The following is a 19,966-nucleotide window of genomic DNA, read 5'->3' as shown; positions in this document are numbered from 1 at the left end:
CAGCCTCCCAAAGTGCTAGGATTACAGGCATAAGCCACCATACCTGGCCTTTTTCAGATTTTAGAGATAGGGTCTTGCCGTGTTATCCACACTGGTCTTGAATTCCTGGCCTCAGGTGATCCTCTTGCCTCAGCCTCCCAAAATGCTGGGATTACAGGTGTGAGCCACCGTCCCCAGCCCAGCTCCCAGCTTTTATCCTAACTTTCCTTCATGGATAATAAATTGGACCCTTTTGCACACAACACCCTGTCCTGCTCTGGGAGTAACCTCCAAACCATAGAAAAGCATGTTCACAGTCCAAACCAGCGGGTTTTCCCCTGGAATCCATGTCTCCTGGGGGTGAATAGCCCAAAGTCCATCAATGATAAGAATCATCTGGGGGCCCTGTTGAGAATAAAAATTCCTGGGCCCATCCCAGGCCCCACAAATTAGACCCTCCAGGGAGCGGCCTGCAAGGCTGTATGTTGGACAGAACTACAGGTGGCTGTTATCACCATGGAAGTTAGGAAAACACTTTCAAGAGGTCAGTGGATAGGCTCCAGGAGTTTAAGATCCTTTGAAATTCTACATAGACCTAAGTGCCATTTTTGGGGGGGTGTCTATATCTTCAATCATATTATCAAAAGGGTCTGTGAACCAAAAAGGCCACCAAGAGACAGCACGGAAGATAAAAACACATACACATGTCCTTGATCTGATGAAACCGTCCACAGACAGCAGGCAGACCCTGTGTCTTCTTGACCACAGGCCCCTGCCGCCTAGTGTGGTACTGGCTTGGAGCAGGTGCCCAGTAAATGGCTGTTGAATGAATGAGCATGCATTTGCCTTAGTGCACTAGTACAGACCTTATGTACACATCCACCCTGGGGGCAGGAGACAGCAGGTATCTGGATTGTTACAGTAAGGCACAGCCTATTTCTGTCTATTACTGAAAGGCTTCCTGGAGTAAGTGGCTCTGCCCCAACATTCTTTGGTGGTTTTAAACAAGTGTTACCTATTTTGGAATACCCTCAAAAAGAGACATTTCCCAGAAACTGTGCCTTTGTGATGCTATGGCCCTGCACCTACCCGGCTCCCCACTGAGGGTCACTGCCAGAGGTTGTGCCCATTGGGTGGCCCTGACCATCACCCCCCACCCCACAGGGCGTGAAGGAGTTCAAGTGCGAGGTGTGTGGCCGGGAGTTCACCCTACAGGCAAACATGAAGCGGCATATGCTGATCCACACCAGCGTCCGGCCCTACCAGTGCCACATCTGCTTCAAGACCTTTGTGCAGAAGCAGACCCTCAAGACCCACATGATTGTACACTCGCCCGTGAAGCCATTCAAATGCAAGGTACCAGGCCGTCAGGCCCCGGGGCTGGGACCTCCCCAAGGGTGGCCTGGAATCAGCATGCCTGCAGCAGCTGTGGCCCACCAAGTGCTGGCCTGGCCAGTGTGGGCAAGAGGAGCCCCGGCTAGGTGAAACTTAGCGTGGGCTTTGGGGGTTGGGAGGGCAGGTGGGGATTCAGATCCTGAAAGCTGCTGAAGTTGGGTTTTTATGAGAGCTGGGGAGGGGGTGAAGGGTCATGGTACAGCCACAGAGAAAGGACCCCATCCTGGGGGCTTGGTGCTGCTAGAGATCCAAGCCCTGGGTTTCTGATAACTCTGGCTCAGAGAAAGTGGGGCAGACCCACAGGAGCAGTGACCCACAATGGATGGCTTGTGTCCCTGTCTCTCGGGTGTCTGGGGTCACATGGAAAAGCATAAAGAGAGAACTGTCCATAAAGAACAGGATTCTGGGCCGGGCATGGTGGTGCATGCCTGTAATCCCAGCATTTTGGGAGGCTGAGGTGGGTGGATCATTTGAGGTATGGAGTTCGAGACCAGCCTGGCCAACGTGGTGAATCCCCTTTTCTACTAAAAATACAAAAAATTAGCTGGGCATGGTGGCACATGCCTGTAAAACCAGCTACTCAGGAGGCTAAGGCAGGAGAATCACTTGAACCCAGGAGGCAGAAGTTGCAGTGAGCCAAGATCACGCCACTGCAACAGAGTGAGAGTCTGTCTCAAAAAAAAAAAAAAAAAGAATAGGATTCTGGCCCAGCCATGAGGTGGGAGTGGGCTGGGGTCCAGGGAAAGCAGGTTCCCCACAGGCTCAGGACACCGGGTTGATGTGTTCTAGGTGTGCGGGAAGTCCTTCAACCGCATGTACAACCTGCTGGGTCACATGCACCTGCACGCGGGCAGCAAGCCCTTCAAGTGCCCCTACTGCTCCAGCAAGTTTAATCTCAAGGGCAACCTGAGCCGGCACATGAAGGTCAAGCATGGCGTCATGGACATCGGCCTGGACAGCCAAGGTGGGTGGGCCAAGCGCAATGGACAGAGCAGGAATGATACCAACATGGCACACTCAGGAGCCTCCTGCCCAGTTAGAGGAGTGGGGAGGCTGGCCAAGGCTGAGACTTCATTGGGATGGGCTCAGGTCTGGAGAGGGGGGGACCCTGGAGGGCCATGATGACAATAACGATGGGATATTTATGTCTTCTTCAAAGGACTTAAATGAGCTCACGTAAACAATATAATAAAAATCATAACTAACACATTTATTGAGTGCTAACTGTGTGCCAGGCCTTTATTAACTCGTGATCCTCAGAGCAAGGTTGGCTCTGTTATTATCGTCATTTTACAGATGCAGAAACTGAAGAACAGTGAAGTTAGGTAGCTCATGCAAGATGACAACACAGCAGGAGGTGACAGACACTTTATTTCGTTACCGCAAGATAATATTTCAAATAAGTGGATGGGAAAGAAAGTTAAAAAGGGGAAAAAATGGCAGCTGGAAAGATAAGGGAGAGCCAGGTGAGGTCCCAACTCCCAATTACACCATGGGAGGTCCTACGGAAGGGACATGCAGAGGGGAGATCTGAGCTTCCCAGCAACCAAGGCAAAAAAGTGTCAATCAGTCACACTCTTCACAAGTGCCTGCCACAAACTATAAGCCACGTACTCATGAAAGGGCCAGACGGGCCTGACGTTAAGATCTGGGAGAAATTTTGGGAGAGGCTCCTACACCTCAGCAGTTCATAGAAGTTTCAGAGGCTGTCAGAAAACATGCCAAGTATTAGCGGTAGCCTTTCCCTCCAGCAGTGGTCAGTACTAAAAGCATTTCTGTTGGGTGACAGCAAAGCTATTAGCCTCTCTGGCCTCATGGTGGGAAGGGACTGCTGTGGAGACTCCACAGGAAGGAGGGAGCCGACAGCACCACAGGGAGGCTCCTTCTACACTTTGGAGATATTTCTGGTGCTGTGGCTGGGCATGATGGCTCACACCTATAATCCTGGCACTTTAGGAGGCCGAGGCAGCAGGATCACTTAAGGCCAGGAGTTTGATACCAAACCGGGCAACATAATGAGACCTGGTCTCTACAAAAATATTTTAAAATTAGCTGGGTGCAGTGGCGTGTGCCTATAGTCTTAGCTACTTGGGAGTCTAAGGCAGGAAGATCACTTGAGCCCGGGAGCTCAAGGCTGCAGTGAACTGTGATCGGACCACAGCACTCCAGTCTGGGTGACAAAGCAAGACCCTATCGCCAAAAAATAATAATAATAAAGAAATTCCGGTGTGCCTCTGAGTCACACCAGCTGGGAACATGCCTTGGCAGTAACCAGGTGAGCTGACTTGCCACGTGGGATTATTTACTGGAATGCAGTCAGGCACGCAGGGGACAGCTACAGTAGCCTTAACTCTGGTTTTGGAGCAGCTGACCAGTGAATGACCTGGGTTTTCTGGCAGAAACAGGTATCTCAGTTATTTTGTTTTGTTTTTCAGTTGTCTATTAAGGTTGCTTCCAGTAGATGAGAATGAAACCCCGTCGGCTGCTCTTGGTAGCTCCTTGCTGCTCAAAATGTGGTAGGAGGATGAGCAGCGTCGGCCCCACCTGGGATCTTGCTGGCCTCTCAGCTCCACCCACACCTGCTGAATCAGACTCTGCACTTCAAAAAGATCTCTGGGCCATTTGTTGCACAGTCAAGCTTGAGACACACTGGACCAGACTAGTGCCTCGGAGTCTCCTGGAGGGCTTGTTGAAACAAAGTGCTGGCCCCACCCCCAGAGTTTCTGATTCAGTAGGTCTGGGGTGGGGTGTGAGACACTGCCTTTCCCACAAGTTCCCAGTTCTTAGCAAAAGGGCCGCTGGTTCAGGGACCTCACGTTGAGAACCTTTGATCCAGACTCCAGAGGGCTGGCTGGCAAATCAGCTGCATGTTGGGAGTCACCTGAGGAATGTTTTAAATGCTGATGCCTGACTTTGGACCTGAGGTTCAAATGTAAGTGATCTGGAATGTGGCCTGGGATCAGGATTTTTGTAAAGCACTTTGGGTGATTCCATGTGCAGTAGATTTTGACAGCTGTGTTCCAGTGGGTCTGCCCTGTTGCTAACCCACCAGAAGGAAGAGAGCAGACCATGCCCTTTTGGAAATAACTGGGACCATGAAGAGACTGTCAGTGTTACAGTTCTTTTAGAATTTGTTAGGCTGGGTGTAATGGCTCACGCCTGTAATCCCAACACTTTGGGAGGGCAAGGTGGGCAGATCACCTGAGGTTGGGAGTTCGAGACCAGCCTGGCTAACATGATGAAACCCCGTCTGTACTAAAAATACAAAAATTAGCTGGGTATGTTGGCGCATGCCTGTAAACCCAGCTACTCAGGAGGCTGAGGCAGGAAAATCGCTTGAACCTGGGAGGCGGAGGTTGCAGTGGGCTGAGATTGTGCCACTGCACTCCAGCCTGGATGACAGAGCGAGACTTTGACTAAAAAAAAAAAAAAAAAAAAAAGATTTTGTTTAGCAGGTTTTCCAGTTTTTACCAGAAACCCCACCCCCTGTAAACAAGATTTTTTGAAAAGACTATCCCTGTACACCTTGTTCCTAGGGGTGGTGAAGGTACAACCTCTTTCTATATGAGCTCAGTCACCAGGGATGCTTAGAATTGCTCTATTCCCTGGCTGTACCAGATGACAGAATGAAGCGATTGGCCCTGGAACGACTGGCCTCCAGGTCCCCACCTCCCACATAAAGCCTTGGTCAGGGAAGCCCAGGCTTGATGCGTATGCAGAAGGCAGGCAGCATACATTCTAGACAGAACAATCTCGTAACTATGGGGCTGTCATTTGGGGAGGTGGATCAATGTCCTTATAAAAAATGCTACAGACTATTCTCTGGGGCCCACAGGACAGGACCAATAGACTTGATAAACAAAATGGGGATGGCGTACAGAGACCCACAGGTAGAAATTTTCCCAAGGTGCTTTATTTAGCTTGTTTTTAAAACCAGCTATGTAACATGAGGGTGTGGCACTAGGACCAAGGGAAGAAACAGCCCAAATCTATAAGATATGGGACAGGTGACCTTGTTTTATAAAGTCCGGCAGACTCACAGTGTGTTAGATGCTACAGGCACACATAACAGATGCCCAGTCAGACTGGCCTAAACAATAAGGAAATTAAGAAATGGCTCAAGGCCAGGTGTGGTAGCACACACCTATCATCCCAGCTACTCGGAAGGCTGAGTTGGAAGGATTGCTTTGGGGTGAGGCTGCAGTGAGCCGTGATTGCACCACCGCACTCCAGCCTTGGCAAAAGAGCAAGACCTTGTCAAAAGTAGAAAGAAAAGAAATGTCTCAAAGTCTAGGCCCTCTTCAGAGCTGGCTGATTCAGCTCGCCAACAGTGACATCAGGGTGAGGCTTCCTCTGTCCACGGCATTAGCTGGGAATAGCCTCATGGTCATAAGATGGCTGCCAGTGGCCGTCAGGGTGTGTGCTTCCTAGTTCACATCCAGTGGAAGAGTAACAGCCTGCTCCCCTTAGCTCTCTGACATCAATGAGAAGGTGCTAAGAACTTACTAGCAGGCCTTTCCTCATGACCCACTCAACAGGATTGGGTCACATGCCTATTCCTGAACCACTAATTGGCAAGGGATGGGATTACCCTTAGAGCAGTGGTTCTCAACTGAGCATGAGTATGTCTTCCAGGTGACATGTGGCCGTGTTTGGAGACATTTATGGTTGTCACAACTGGGGTGATGCTACTGGTATCTCATGGGTAGAGGCCAGGGATGCTGTTAAACATCCTACAATGCACAGAACAGCCCCACAACAAAGAATTATGGCCCTAAGTGCCAAGGCTGACAAAGCCTCTGCCCTTAGACCTGCTAGGGCTGCCCCCAGCCTGGGGTCTGTTTCCCCCACAACACACACATCTCAGCAGACAGGGCCAGAATGCACTTTGGGGGCCAGCCACAGCCCCTGCCAGCCTCCCAGGTCCCCCAGATCGTACCCTGGGCTTCCCCTGTAAGAGCTTTATAGTTACAAAATTACAAGGGGCCTCTTCAGAGTTTTTGCCCGACATATCTTTATGAACCTACCCTGAGTGTTTGTCTGTCCCTGGAGAGCCAGGCCCAAGGATACCAATGAATAGAACCGAGAGAAAAGCACAGATGCTGGCAGGAGGCCAAAGGAGGAGCAGCACCCTCCAGCAGTTTGAGGCGGAGCAGCACAGTGGCTCAGAACAACAGCATGTGCTGGGTGACCTTTGGCAAGTTGATTCACCTCTCTAAACCTCAGCCTTTTGAGCTGCTAAATGGGGTTGTTGTGACTGTTGGATGAGGCGAGGCCTGTGAAGTGGCTGGCGTGCAGCAGGTGCTAATAAGTGTTGCAAAGGTGATGTGCAGGCAGCTTCCCGTGGCCAATGAGAAACACTGCAGAGAAGGAATAAGTAGGGCTTAGTGACTTTGATGGGTCAATGGAGAAATGACCCAAAGAAGACTTCAAGGCCAGGCCTGCAGTTCTCACAAGGGCCCTCACTGATCGTACCCACTCCCCCACACTTAGCTTTACGGCCTAGGTCTGGCGACCCAGCTAGAAGCCACAGGACCCTGAGGTGTCCAAGGGTAGGAAGGCTGAGAGGCAGCTGAGGCTCCTGGAGGCTGTGACTGGGAAGCCCTCTCTTTAGAAAGGCCATCAGCTTCCTGCGTGGGGGTGACTGGCTCCTCCCATGAGACAGTAGCCAGGTCTGACTGTGCCCCTCTCTTACAGACCCCATGATGGAGCTGACAGGCACTGACCCTTCTGAGCTCGACGGCCAGCAGGAGATGGAAGACTTTGAGGAGAACGCCTACAGCTATGCGAGCGTGGACAGCAGCGCCGAGGCCAGTGTCCTCACTGAGCAGGCCATGAAAGAGATGGCCTACTACAATGTGCTATAGCACAAGCTGGGCCACCCCCAACGGGGACCAGGGGGGCCAGGGAATGGGGGTGAGACCCATGGGCTGCAGGCTGCACCTCCTGCAGCCAAGAAACAAGCTACTGCCCCACTGTTCTGAGCCCTCCCTCCCCAAGTCATTTGCACCACTAGGGACCTTTAGACCAAATGGAGACTGTACTACTGGCCCCGGCTGTGAGCCAGCACAGGCCCAGGCATCCCAGCAAGGGAAGGAGAACACATGAGGCCCAGAACTGAGTCTCCCTGGCCTGCTTCCATGGGGGGTGGGAGAAGTGGGGCCACTGGGGACAGGTCACAAGGGCACAGGCCCTCGGGGTCTCTCCAGGCCCAGCAGAGCTCTTCAGGGGTCCTGACACTAGAAGAAGAGACCACTTGAGCCATGTCTTTTTCGCGGCCAACTCCTGCCTCTAAGGATGTCTGAGCTCCCTTCTGGCCAGTACTGCCCACCCCTCCCTTGTCCAGGCCCCCTTCCCTGCCCTGTCGACAGACTGCCAGGCAGGGCACTCTGCCTTCTACCTCCTGGGGTCTCCCACGTGCTCCTCAAGCCAGGCATGCACGTGGCCCTGGCCCTGGCCTGCAGGACAGCTGGGGGGAGCCCAGCCCCCAGAAGACCCCTGTCCTACATCCCTTCCTGGAAGCGGGTGTCCCTAAAGTGGATTGCAACACGTCATCCACTTCAGCCCTAGCTGGAACGCCTCACCAGGGGGCCCCCACCAGGAACAAAGCCGGGACAGGCCCTGCGTCGGGCACACACTAACAAAACCAGAAGCATGGGGCAGAGCAGGGCGGAGTGAGGGCACCACGGGGGACCAAGAAGGGTTGTCCCTGGGGAAGGCCCAGGACCACCTGCGGGGGAGGGGACCGCAGTCATTTCTTATTCTTCAGTGTCCACCTTGCGACAGGGATAATCACAAGTCAGCAGCTCCCCGGAAAGAGCAACGTATTTAAAAAAGGAAAGTGAAGCCCACAGAGGGAAATCAAGGGTTTTTTTGAGCAAAGGGGGTCTTCTGAAGGTAACTTATTTTTTTCTTTCCAACTGTGTGTCACCTATGACCTTTTCTGATGGAGATGCATTTTCTTTTTCCAAGCATAAGCTTCCTCGTGTGCTGTGCGTGCTTCCTACCCACCCACCCCGAGCAGCCTGGCCGCACAGGACCGGGGCTCCATGGGGACTGTCGCACTGGCCCTGGAGGTGCAGCCGCTGGCAGCAGCCTCAGCAGGCTGGGGTGGGAGGCAGGAGAAAGCAGAGCTGGAAAGCCCTCCACCCCTGCCTGGCTCCTGCAGTTGCTGATTTGCTCCATCCCATGTCCCATCCTCGGCTGTCAGGGCTGTTGACTCTGACAGCAGCCAAGAGCTAGCTCTCTCGCTCGCCTGCTCTCTTCCCCTCTGTTCCCACGCCAGCTCCTGCCCCTGGAACCAGAGACGACAGGCCCAGGGCAGTGAAATATCACATTCAGGAACTCTAGGGCACCCGGACCCCCACCCACTTGCCTCCTGAGGCCTCAGTGGGGAGTGGCAAGCAGGAGTCGTCCCCAAAGGCACAGATGAAGCCACTAACTTCAGCCTAGAAACCCGGAGAGGGGAACAGCCTGGGGTGGGAGGAACCAATCTGCAGCACAGCCACCCCCAAGGCTGGATCCTTAAGTGAAGGGCCAAGCCAGGCCTCAGGGTGACTGATCAGGACTGAGGATGGACAAGGTGGCCCAAGTGTGGCTCCCAGACCCCAAGGCCCCACGACCTCCCAGGTGCCCGTCATGATGACCCTCAGGTGGCAGTGACCCCGTCACTGCACAAGACATTTTCTCCTGCTGAGCAGAAGGCATCATCCCCTGCAACTACCTCTTCCTACAACGTCTTTCTCCCCTGGTACCAAAAAGAACCCTGTACCTCCTCCTCCTCCTCCCACCTGCCAGTGCAGTGGCCTTGGTCTTGGAAACCAAAGGGAGAAGGTCTGGCCCCCGGGGTGGGGCTCTCCTTTCCCTCCCCCAGCCCCACTGTCAGCACTGGCCCTCTGTGAGGTTCGATACTTGAACGCCCCCTGCCCTGTGCCTTGGACCTGGGCAAAGCTAGGAGGAGGAAACAGCACAACTCACAGTTTGAGCTGGGGGGTGGTCTCGGCAAGGCTCCTGTCTGCACCCCTCCCTACCCTTCTCAAAAGAGGTGCACAGCCTCTCGGGTGACTTGGAAACTCCTGGACAAATTCCATTCTAACTTATTTTGACATGTATACAAACCAACTGTTTAGAGATTCCACTTGTGCAAAGCCCTACTGTGTTTTTATGTTCCTGTTTAAAAGAGAAGTTTACTTAGCAATAATTATAAATAAATGAATATTCTTTAGTGAGGTGACTGCAAATGCTTCTTTCCCCAGCTCTTGGGGACCTGGCCCTCACCCCTAGTAGGAACTTCCAGCAAAACTTCCCAGCCCCACACAGCAGGGCTGCACTCTCCAGGGGCGGCCCAGGGGAGGCTGAGACCATCCCCTGCACTGGAATGGCCACCTGCAGGGCCAGGCGCCTACAGCCACTGCCCCGGGCCCAAAAGAGTCAAGCCGGCCAAGGCCCCTGCATTCCCAGCACTGGCAGAGAAAAGCTGCTTCCCCTCCCTACCCACCCACATGGCTTCAGGAAAAAAGCCAGCTCCTGATGCCAGGCTGGGCTTCAGAGGCTGCATTCAGCAGAGCTGCCAGCCCTGTGCTGATGACAGGCAAGAAGAGGCAGGAAACCTTGAGCTTCCTCCCAGGGGCTGGGCCTGCTAGAGCCAGCAGTCCACATTTCTTCTTACAGCCCTGAGAGTTTCAGGGCATTACTCAGGAAGAGAAAGCGGGGGGTCACCAGTGTGGGTGGAGGGCTAGAGCCCTTCCAAGGCCACTCAGTCTACAGTAATGGTCAGGTTTCAGGAGCTATAGGAGTCCCCCCAGTATTTAGGAAAGGGACTTTGTAAGATGGGATTTTGAGAGATGGGGTCTCACTCTGTTACTCAGGTTGGAGTGCAGTGGTGCAATCATAGCTCACTACAGCCTCAAACTCCCGGCCTCCCAAAGTGCTGGGACTGTAGGCATGAGCCACCACACCTGGCCAGGACTTTATAAAGATTATACAGCTCTTCTCCAGGACATTTTAACTCCAAAAAGTAGAAGCTTTGCGGAACTTACTATGCAGAAGACAGTCCTTTTGATTATATGTAGCTTTAGAGCAACTTTTATTTTTCCTTTTTACATGGGGCTAAAGAACTTGCATAGAGCAATTTTTGTTTGTTTTTGAGACAGTCTTGCTCTTGTCACCCAGGCTGGAGTGCAGTGGTGCAATCTCGACTCACTGCAACTTCTGCCTCCCAGGTTCAAGCCATTTTCCTGCCTCAGCCTCTCGAGTAGCTGGGACTACAGGTGCGCATCACCATGCCCAGCTAATTTTTGTATTTTGAGTAGAGATGGGGTTTTACCATGTTGGCCAGGCTGGTCTCGAACTCCTGGCCTCAAGTGATCCACTCACCTCAGTCTCCCAAAGTACTGGGGTTATAGGCGTGCACCACTATGCCTGGCTGAGATCAATTTTTCACAAGCTTACTTTTCTAGTTTTGCCAACACATGGTGAAAGTGGACCCAAGCCTGGGAACCGCTGGCCTAGACAATGCGGGGCCCTCGTTCACCCACACCCAAGCCCTGCCAAACTCAGTCAGCCTTGGAAAGGAGAAGTGTGAGGCAGGTGTGGGTAGGACTTGTTTTTAGTACCTAGAAAAAGGCTAAGAAAGTGATCTGGAGATGTTTAGAAGGTTAAAACCAACGAAGAAAACAATCAATGACAACCTATCAGGGACTGATTTGACTCTCAGAATGCAGAACTGGACACAGAAACTGGATCATGCTAGAAATTTCCAGGGAACTCACAGGCCTGTGCCCTGAGTGTTTGAGAGCTCCGCAGGGGGCCCCTGTGGAATGCAGGATCCCAGGGCTGCCTGGTCCCCTCCCCGCGGTGGCAGCCCCTTCCTGAGGTGCTCTGGTCTGCCCCAGGGGAACCTGCCAGCTCTAGCAGGGCCTCTGCCTCAGGGTCCCACTACCTCCTCCCCTCAGGGACAAACACAGCAGACAGTTTTGTGAAGAGCTTTTTAGTAAACTAAATATGGCACCATGTGTTCCAAGGGCAATATAAATTACAGTATGCAAAACATACTGACTGGCTGAGGTAAAACACACTGCTCCTGCCTCACGTCTCCATGAGGGGAAACACACATATGCTTTTAAAAACATCTCACTTACAAAAAATCCCCTAGAAAGGCCTCCAGAGAGGGGCTGTGAGGCTCACCCTCTGCCGTGCTCAGGAGGACCCACCGGCTCGGCCCTGGCCCGTCCACTGCAGCCATGGGTGGTGCCTCCCTCTACTGCCTGCCCAGGGCTCTGTCCAGGTTGCTCTTGATGGTGTCGAGGAAGTCCGTGGTGTTCAGGAAGTGCTCGTTCAGCTTCACACTGCAGAGAGAGCACCACTCATATCAGGGGCAGCTCCAGGCCCTTCCAGGGAACAGCCTGAGCTTGGGCATCAGAACAGCCATCTCCTGCCACCCAGGCTATAGGCCAGAGGCCAGCTATAGCCCACTGCCATGAGGCCACAGCGATTTGGCAGGCACCGGTAGGGTCTGTCTTTCCAGGTAACTGCTCTCCTGAGAGAAGCTGGGAGAGGGGTGTGGGCAGGGTCAGAAGGAGCTCTGAGCAGCCAGCCTCAGGGGGGAGGAACTCACTAGGCCTGGTCTGCAGAGGCTGGCCTAAGCAATCTCTTGGGGCTATGGATATGTCCTGCCCCAGGCCCCCTGGCAGCTAAGCTGACTCATGAGGGGAACTCTAGGAAGGGTCCCCTGGCTTCCTCCCACCTGGCCCCAGGCTTTGCCCACCACCCCAGGCCACGCACTTGCTGAGGCCATGAATGCAGCCTGCCAGGTCCTTGGTCATGGCTCCACTCTCCACTGTCTCCACGCACACCTTCTCCAGCGTCTGGGCAAACCTACAGGGGATGGGGCAGAATGAGACCCCATCTGTGCAAGGGCAGGACTCAGAGCCTGTCCTGAGCAGCTCCGGCCTTTCCCTCCATGCTTACCTGATGAGGTCCTGGTTCCCATCCAGTTTCCCTCGGTGCTCCAGGCCACGCGTCCAGGCAAAGATGCTGGCGATGGGGTTGGTGCTGGTGGGCCGGCCCTGGGGACGGGGGTCGCAGGGGGATCAAGAGCCGAGCCAGCTAGCGAGGAGGCTGCCCAGATACAGCTGCCCACCCCTGGACTGGCGGGTCAGGCTCGTCCTTCCAGCCCTTAGCCCAGTGCGCTAGAGGTAGAGGGGCATGGTGAGGCCCCATGCCCTGCACTCACCTTCTGGTGCTCCCGATAGTGGCGGGTGACGGTCCCATGAGCAGCCTCAGCCTCAATCGTCTTCCCATCAGGGCAGACCAGGACAGACGTCATCAGGCCAAGAGAGCCAAAGCCTGGAGGTTAGAAAGCCTTTCTCTCAGGGCCTCGCCTCTCCTGGGGCCACCCAGCTGAGCCCTGCTGCCCTCTACAACCCAATATTGTAGCTGTCACAGTTTGTGGCTCTACTCAGCCTCCCCCAACTGCAACTGGGAGGACAGGGACTGTTCCAGGCCTCTCCACCCTGCTGTGGGTCTCCAGGGCCCAGCACAGGGCTGGAGGGCACTAGAGGGTGGCTATCACCAGCACGTTAACATCCATCTGTGTCACCAGCTCCAGGCACCCCAGAGCCTGTGGCCCATAGGGCCCAAGACCCCACAGAGTCCTGTGGTCCCCCACAGCCTCCACCCAGCCTGGCTCATGACCTGGAGGCACATTCAAGCAAAACAATAAAGCTGTGGTCAGCTATTTCCCGACAATCACTTTTGCAGCTGCTCTCTTAGGCCACTTTCAAGCTTTTTGATTAATTTCCGAATGTTCCCAAATCCACATGTCAACTCCAGCAAACTTTTCTATTGTCAAGGGCTCCAGGGCTTCAAAGGCACCCCCATGACCAAAATAAGGATTGAAGAAAGAAAACACGGACAACATCTACAGGAAAATGCTTTATCTATGAATTATAAGAATTTTGGCTGTGAGCAATCCCTCCTCCATTTTACCTGCACCTTCACACCATTCCTTAGACACTTAAGGTTAATTTTCACGCCTCTGCCTCATCTGCCATGGCGTTTCATGCTTCTATCCTACATGGGAATTGTTCTGGTGAGAGGATCCCCACTGAACTTTCCAAAGTAAAGCCAAAGGTTTACACAAAGTAACAAGACTCTGCTTTTCATCAGAACCGGTCCCGGGCTTCCCTTTTCCCCTTACCAGGAGCTGCCCTGGTAAACTTAGGTTTCTCTTTCACTCTCTCTGTCATGCCTGTTTCCCATGCCTACCACCTTTCCTGCTCTTGTTCCCAACACAGTTGGCCCATTTCTCGCTGTTCTTCTCTAACGGTCTCACCTATTTTTTTTTTTTTTTTTTTTTTGAAGACGGAGTTTCACCCTTGTTGCCCAGGCTGGAGTGCAATGGCGCAATCTCAGCTCACTGCAACCTCTGCCTCCGGGGTTCAAGAGATTCTCCTGCCTCAGCCTTTCAAGTAGCTGGGATTACAGGTGCCTGCCACCACACCCGCCTCCACGCCTGGCTGACTTTTTTGCATTTTTAGTAGAGACGGGGTTTCGCCATGTTGGCCACGCTGGTCTCAAACTCCTGACCTCATCACCTATACTTTTTACTGCAATCTGATTTGTCTTTTAGGACACCCTAGGGCTTGGGGGTTTGCAGGCTTCCCTGACATTCTCTTCCATCCATTAGGTTCACTATGCAAAAAGCATTCACTGTAGTTTAAAGAACCTCCAGTCCTGCCTGATCCCATTTTCCTACTGGAATCAGCGTCATGAAGCTCCATCATGGACTGGAGCAACCTAGGGCTGACAACCTAGCCCTGGAATTCCTGTGCCCTCCTTTCTCTCTAAGAGCAGCCTCAGTAATACACCAGTCCAAACCTAATTTGTGATCCTCTCTCACTCAGATGCCAGGGAGCTCTTGCCCCCTGCTGTCCACAGAGGACCCTGCAATGAGTCCTGCTGCTCCACTAGAGTTTTCTACCGAAAGGGTCTGAAAATCCCTCCAGCCAGAGAAGACCAATAGTCCACCCCCACAGGGAGCAGCATCCTCCCAGCATACCCTGGGCCAGGATGTCTGACTGCACATCTCCGTCATAGTTCTTGCAGGCCCACACAAAGCCGCCCGAAGACTTGAGGACCTGAGCCACCATGTCATCAATGAGCCGGTGCTCATACCAGATCTTATTCTTGTCAAAGTCGGTCTTATAGTGCCTGGGAGTAAAAAGGTCTGTTATGGGGAGAGGGCAGAAGGCTGACAGGCTGGGGATCCCTCCCTGAGCCTCGGAGCTGAGCCAAATGCATTCTAATAGTGACCTCCCCACGGTATAGGATGGGGAACAGCATGGGGGGAAGGGAAGAAAGGCCACGGAGTACAATGGATGAGGCTTTACTTGTCAAAGATCTCCTGGAAGATGTCCTTGAAACGCCCATCGTAGGCTTTCAGTATGGTGTTCTTGGTGCTCATGTACAGCGGCCATTTCTTCTGGATGGCATACTGGAAGCAGCTGTGCGCGAAACCCGAGATGGACTGCAGGGGGAGAGACAGGGCCCTGGCGTGGTGCCCTAGCCTGGAGATTGCCAGCAACCTCCCACCTCCCAGGGCAAGGCCCAGACCTCCAGGAACGGTGCCCCGCCGCCCACACGACTGTTTAACACCAGCCTCCGTGCAGTGAACAGGATGTTTCTGCTGGCCCAGCCTCTCCCTCTCAACTTCCCAGGGGCAACAGGCCCCTCAACTTTGCTTTGGAAAGCACCGCCTTTTCCCCAGTTCTTAGACTAGTGGCTGGGCAGGGCTAATTCCTAGGCCTAGCGCTGGGGTTGACAGTGTGTCCCTGGCTTATCCAATCAGAAGCCTTTCTCCCCTGGGCCTCTGTGATTGGCTCAGAGGTGGTCATGTGATTCAACCTGGCATTTGAGCTGGAATTGAGGGTAAAGAGGCATTGCTCTTCTGATAGGGTAGCAGGCAGGAGTATGCCTGGAGCTGTTCGTGGCCACTTCTTTTCTTTTCTTTCTTCTTCTTCTTCTTTTTTTTTTTTTTTTCAAGAGATGGGGTCTCACTGTTGCCCAGGCTGGTCTCAAGCTTCTGGCCTCAAGCAATCCTCCTGCCTCGGCCTCCCAAAGTGCTGGGATTACAAGTGTGAGCCACCATGCCCAGCCCTGGTGGCCATTTCTGCCTCTTTGTGGCCTAAGAATGAGGCCATCACAGAAGAAAGGAAAACCATGAGACAGAGATGAAGAGACAAGCTGGGAGAGGAGGGGCCCAGGATGCCGGAGCCAGCCTCACCTCATCGGTGTTGTACATGCCCATGCCCACACCGCCTGCGGGGAAGTTGTACACTTCCCACTCCTTGACACCGCTGCCATCTTTCGGGGTGAAGACCATTTTGAACGTGCCAGCCCGGTCTGCCACAAAGTCTGTGGCCTTGTACTGCAGAGACAAGAGAATGGCTAGGCCAGGAGCTCCGGTCGGGGGGTACCCAGGTCAGCGGATCCCCTCTCCCACCCTGGCCTACCTGGTCGCCATGGGCGTGCCTGCCAATGGTGATGGGCTTGGTCCAGCCAGGGACAAGGCGTGGGATGTTTTTGCAGATGATGGGCTCCCGGAAGACAGTCCCCCCCAGGATGTTCCGGATAGTTCCATTGGGACTTTTCCACATCTTCTTCAGCTTGAACTCTGTGAGGACAGAGATAAAGTGGTCCCACTGCAGCCGCCACCTTTCAACCAGAATTTGAACCCCAAGCAACAACACAGCCAGACGGCAGTCCTAAAATTCTTTACGAGGGAGGCAGTGGAGTCTAGAGTGCAAATGTGTGGGCTCTGGAGTCTGCCAATTTTTTTTTTTTTGAGACGGAGTTTTGCTCTTATTGCCCACGCTGGAGCGCAATGGCGCGATCTCAGCTCACCACAACCTTCGCCTCCCGGGTTCAAGCAGTTCTCCTGCCTCTGCCTCCCGAGTAGCTGGGATTACAGGCATGTGCCACCACACCCAGCTAATTTTATATTTTTAGGAGAGATGGGGTTTCTCCATGTTGGTCAGGCTGGTCTCAACCTCCCAACTTCAGGTGATCTGCCTGCCTCAGCCTCCCAAAGTGCCGGGATTACAGGTGTGAGCCAAGCCTGCCAATTTTAATGGTGAGGCTCACAAAAGTGACTCAACTGAAGCTGTAAAAGAAAATTACTGGAAAAATATCTAGCCTAAGTGTTGTCGTAAGGACTAAATGAGCTCGTGCGTAAAGGGCCTAGAACGGTGCCCGGTCCATGCTAAGTGCTCTGTTGGCCATTATGATTCCCACATCACACATGCAGGGAGTGCAGTCCGGGAGAAGGGCTTGTCTGACAAAGCCTGACAACACACTGCCCACTCCGCATGCTCCAGTCCTGGCCCCAACACCGCCCCAGTTCCTAAGGCTGTGACCCTCTCCTGCCTTGTCCATAAATGGGGATACATAACTCCCAGGGTTCAGGTGAAATGAAGAGCTCAGCACTCAAATGATCCCAGTGCTGTGGGTCAGGCATGAGCTGCAGGACAGGGGCAGGCCTGGGGAGTTTGCAGATGTATCCTGAGTGCTTCCCACCAGCTCCCTCCGACTGTGGAAAGTAGGAAAAGAGAGCTCAGAAAACTCCTCAACCATCCTTTCTCGAATCATCCAAACCTAGCCTCTCTGCCCACACACTGCTGTCACTTCATGGAACCCTCGAGAGCGGCCCCAACAGCTAAGGACCAGAAGCCAGTCCAGGCCTGGTGGGGGCACCTCTCAGTGATCCTGCATGACCATGGGGACAGGGGCAGACCTGCAAGGCCAAGCCAGCAGCAGGAGGGCAATAGCGATGTTCCCCAGAGGCTGCTGAGGCTCTGAAGGACACAGGCCTTACACAGCACTCCTCTGCACAATCTCTCTGCAAACCTGCCTGCAAGATTGTCCACGCCAGAATGGACTGCTGCCCAAAGAAGCCATCATTACTGTGACCACATCAGCATTACCTTCCTCCTCCTCCTCCTCCTCAGCCCTGTCACCAATGACACCTACCACTGTCAGAGCCATACAGTGCAGCAGAAACACCACTGTCCTGGGAGATGGAAGACGTGGATTCTGTCCTCAGCTCTGCTGTGCCCTAACCGTGGAACCTGAGGCCAGCCCCTTTCCCATGCCTGCCCCAGCCTCATCAACAGTGACCTCTGAGGCCCCACTGTCCACCAGGCACACACAGGGAGACTAGCCTCAGGTGCAGTTGGCCTCAGGAAAGCCCCAGCTCCGGAGCCTCCCAACCTCCTAGTCCCAAGATGAGTGACATGGCCAACTGCCCCACCCCAAGTCTGGAGAGGCAGGTGGGAGAAGCCTGTGACCCTCCCTGGCCCGCCCACCTCCACACCCTCGCACCTTCCACACGGGCCTCATCAGGGGTGATGGTGGCACACTTGACAGCCACACTGTACTTCTGGGTGGCCAATGCAGAGTCAATGGTGACCTGGTCATCGGTCTGGTCACGGTTTGGGAGCCCGAGGTCAAAATACTTTAGCTGGATGTCCACGTGGGGCAGGATGAGCTGGGGACAGAGGGTCAGAGCAAGGCGTCACCCCAGCGATTCAGGGACACGACAACAAAGTGCAGGATAGGAAGTCTGCAGGCCACGGCAGGAGACAGTCAGAACAGGGATGAGTGAAGGGGCGCAGCAGAAAGCTGGAATCAGCCATTTCTCGGTGGGGCCTGGCCAGAGCTGGCAGAGGCTGGGGCTCTGGAGGGAGGTTGGCAGGCCAGGCCGCAGCCTTTTGGAGGGTTCTTCCTCCATTGTGCCTATCTGCCCGCCTCACACAGCCCACCGACTCAACCAAAGCCCAACCCCAAGTACATCTAGATTTCTCCATACAACTGCTCTCCTCCTCTCCTCAAGTGCTTTGAGATCTGACAATCGGAAGTGGCAGTTCTCAACCTGTGTCCCATGAATGCACACACAGTGTGGCGCCTTCACAAGGACTACATGCTCTCCTGGACATACACAGACCACGGTAACTTTGGAGACGCCAAGCAGCCACGCTGGGACCTCTTTGCCAGGGCGGCTCACCACAGCTGCAGGCCGGGGCACTGCCCTGCACACCAGCCCTGTTCCCCTTTCACTCCTTTTCAAGAAGTGAGGTAAAATGTAGGGGATCAAGACGGAAATGATACAGGATTAACCTTGAAGCTGCTCAAAGTTGACACAACATGTGGGATTTGGCACCAGCACAACACAGACTGCTGGGGACAGGCCCCTGCCTGACGACTTCTGAACAATTAGCGGACCAGATGTGAAAGAAGGGTAGACAGAGGGGAAGAAAGTGCTGCTGCTGCCCAACCAGGACAACGGGGGAGTCCTAGGGACCTGGAGTCCAGAAGACCCTGTGGGACAGAACACTCCCTGGCCAGCCCACCTGAAGAGCCACCCACTTCGGGAGGGGGCACTACCTTCTCCTTGATGAACTGCCAGATAATACGGGTCATCTCATCACCATCCATCTCCACCACAGGCTTTGCCACCTTGATCCTTTTGTCAGCATCTAGAAGCGGGGACACACAGTGCATCATGCCCCTGGGGAGGCTGGAGTGGGGGGGCCCGCTCCTCCCGGCCAGGCCTGCCCTTCACCAGGAGACGGTGGCAGAAAGCCAGGGCTCCAACTGCCCAGCGTCCACTCCCCCGTCTGCAAATCAGCTCCCTGACTGCTTAGAGCAGGGGGCCCCAACTCCCAGGCCATGGACTAGTACCGTGGGCTCTGGAGAGAGGTCAGCAAACCAGGCCACAGCCTTTAATGCAGGTACATGGACTGTTAGGAACTGGGCCACACAGCAGGAGGAGAGCAGCCGGCGAGTGAGCACTACCACCTGAGCTCATGCCTGGGAACTGCGCACGCAAGGGATCTAGGTTGCGTGCTCCTTATGAGAATCTAATGCGTGATGATGTCACTGTCTCCCAGCACCTCCAGATGGGACTGTCTAGTTGCAGGAAAACAAGCTCAGGGCTCCCCGCGATTGTACATTATGGTGAGCTGTATAATTTTTTCATTATATATTACAATGTAATAATAATAGAAATAAAGTGCACAATAAACGTAATACACCCCGCTGCCCACCACCCTGCCACCCATGGAAAAATTGCCTTCCATGAAACTGGCCCCCGGTGCCAAAAAGTTTGCTAACTGCTGGTTTAGAGCACCTGGATCCATCCTCACTTACTTCCTTTCCTTTCTTTCCTTCCTTTCTTTTCTTTCCTTCCTTCCTTCCTGTCCTTCAGTCCTCCCTTTCTCTTTCTCTCTCTCTCTCTCTCTCTCTCTTTCTTGGCAGGGTCCTGTTCTGTTGATCAGGCTGCAATGCACTGATGCCATCATAGCTTACTGCAGCAGCAACCTCCTGGCCTCAAGTGATCCTCCGACCACAGCCTCCCACATTGCTGGGACTACAGGCGCCTGCCACCACACCCAGCTATTTTTAATTTTTTTTTTTTTTTGAGACAAAGTTTCACTATTTCGCTCAGGCTGGAGTGCAGTGGTACCATCTCAACTCACTGCAGCCTCCACCTCCCTGGTTAAGCAATTAGCCTCCTGAGTACCTGGGATTACAG

At 53.8% G+C, this 19,966-nt stretch overlaps 2 protein-coding genes and 1 long non-coding RNA gene across 4 annotated transcripts in view; 1 reads left to right on the top strand and 2 right to left on the bottom strand.

Moving 5' to 3' along the window:
- ZNF710 (zinc finger protein 710) overlaps positions 1-9,607 on the top strand; it is a 77,192-nt gene extending 67,585 nt beyond the window's left edge. The window contains exons 3-5 of the mRNA XM_011948298.1: positions 1,144-1,335; positions 2,164-2,338; positions 7,072-9,607. Coding sequence (XP_011803688.1) covers positions 1,144-1,335; positions 2,164-2,338; positions 7,072-7,241 — 537 coding nt within the window. The 3' untranslated portion in view covers positions 7,242-9,607. The remainder of the gene's footprint in view (positions 1-1,143; positions 1,336-2,163; positions 2,339-7,071) is intronic.
- LOC105516200 lies at positions 2,561-9,614 on the bottom strand. Its single transcript, XR_001002446.1, has 2 exons — positions 8,848-9,614; positions 2,561-2,963 (listed from the first exon to the last, which is right to left on the bottom strand). It is a non-coding gene; the product is annotated as an uncharacterized LOC105516200 (long non-coding RNA).
- Positions 9,615-11,346: 1,732 nt separating this feature from the next.
- Positions 11,347-19,966, bottom strand: part of IDH2 (isocitrate dehydrogenase 2 (NADP+), mitochondrial) — a 16,585-nt gene continuing 7,965 nt past the window's right edge. For both annotated transcript variants that reach the window (XM_011948297.1, XM_011948296.1), the window contains exons 2-11: positions 18,817-18,908; positions 17,755-17,920; positions 15,888-16,048; positions 15,659-15,802; positions 14,766-14,902; positions 14,435-14,586; positions 12,608-12,720; positions 12,343-12,440; positions 12,157-12,249; positions 11,347-11,720 (exon numbers count right to left, since the gene is read on the bottom strand). In XM_011948297.1, the coding sequence (XP_011803687.1) occupies positions 11,633-11,720; positions 12,157-12,249; positions 12,343-12,440; positions 12,608-12,720; positions 14,435-14,586; positions 14,766-14,902; positions 15,659-15,802; positions 15,888-16,048; positions 17,755-17,920; positions 18,817-18,867 (1,203 nt within the window). In that variant the 5' untranslated portion in view covers positions 18,868-18,908 and the 3' untranslated portion in view covers positions 11,347-11,632. The remainder of the gene's footprint in view (positions 11,721-12,156; positions 12,250-12,342; positions 12,441-12,607; positions 12,721-14,434; positions 14,587-14,765; positions 14,903-15,658; positions 15,803-15,887; positions 16,049-17,754; positions 17,921-18,816; positions 18,909-19,966) is intronic.

The sequence above is a fragment of the Colobus angolensis genome, unplaced genomic scaffold (assembly GCF_000951035.1).
Source record: "Colobus angolensis palliatus isolate OR3802 unplaced genomic scaffold, Cang.pa_1.0 Scaffold278, whole genome shotgun sequence".
NCBI lineage: Eukaryota > Metazoa > Chordata > Mammalia > Primates > Cercopithecidae > Colobus > Colobus angolensis.
The sequence above is the reverse complement of the archived record's forward strand: the minus strand, read 5'-3'. Positions and strand labels throughout refer to the sequence as shown.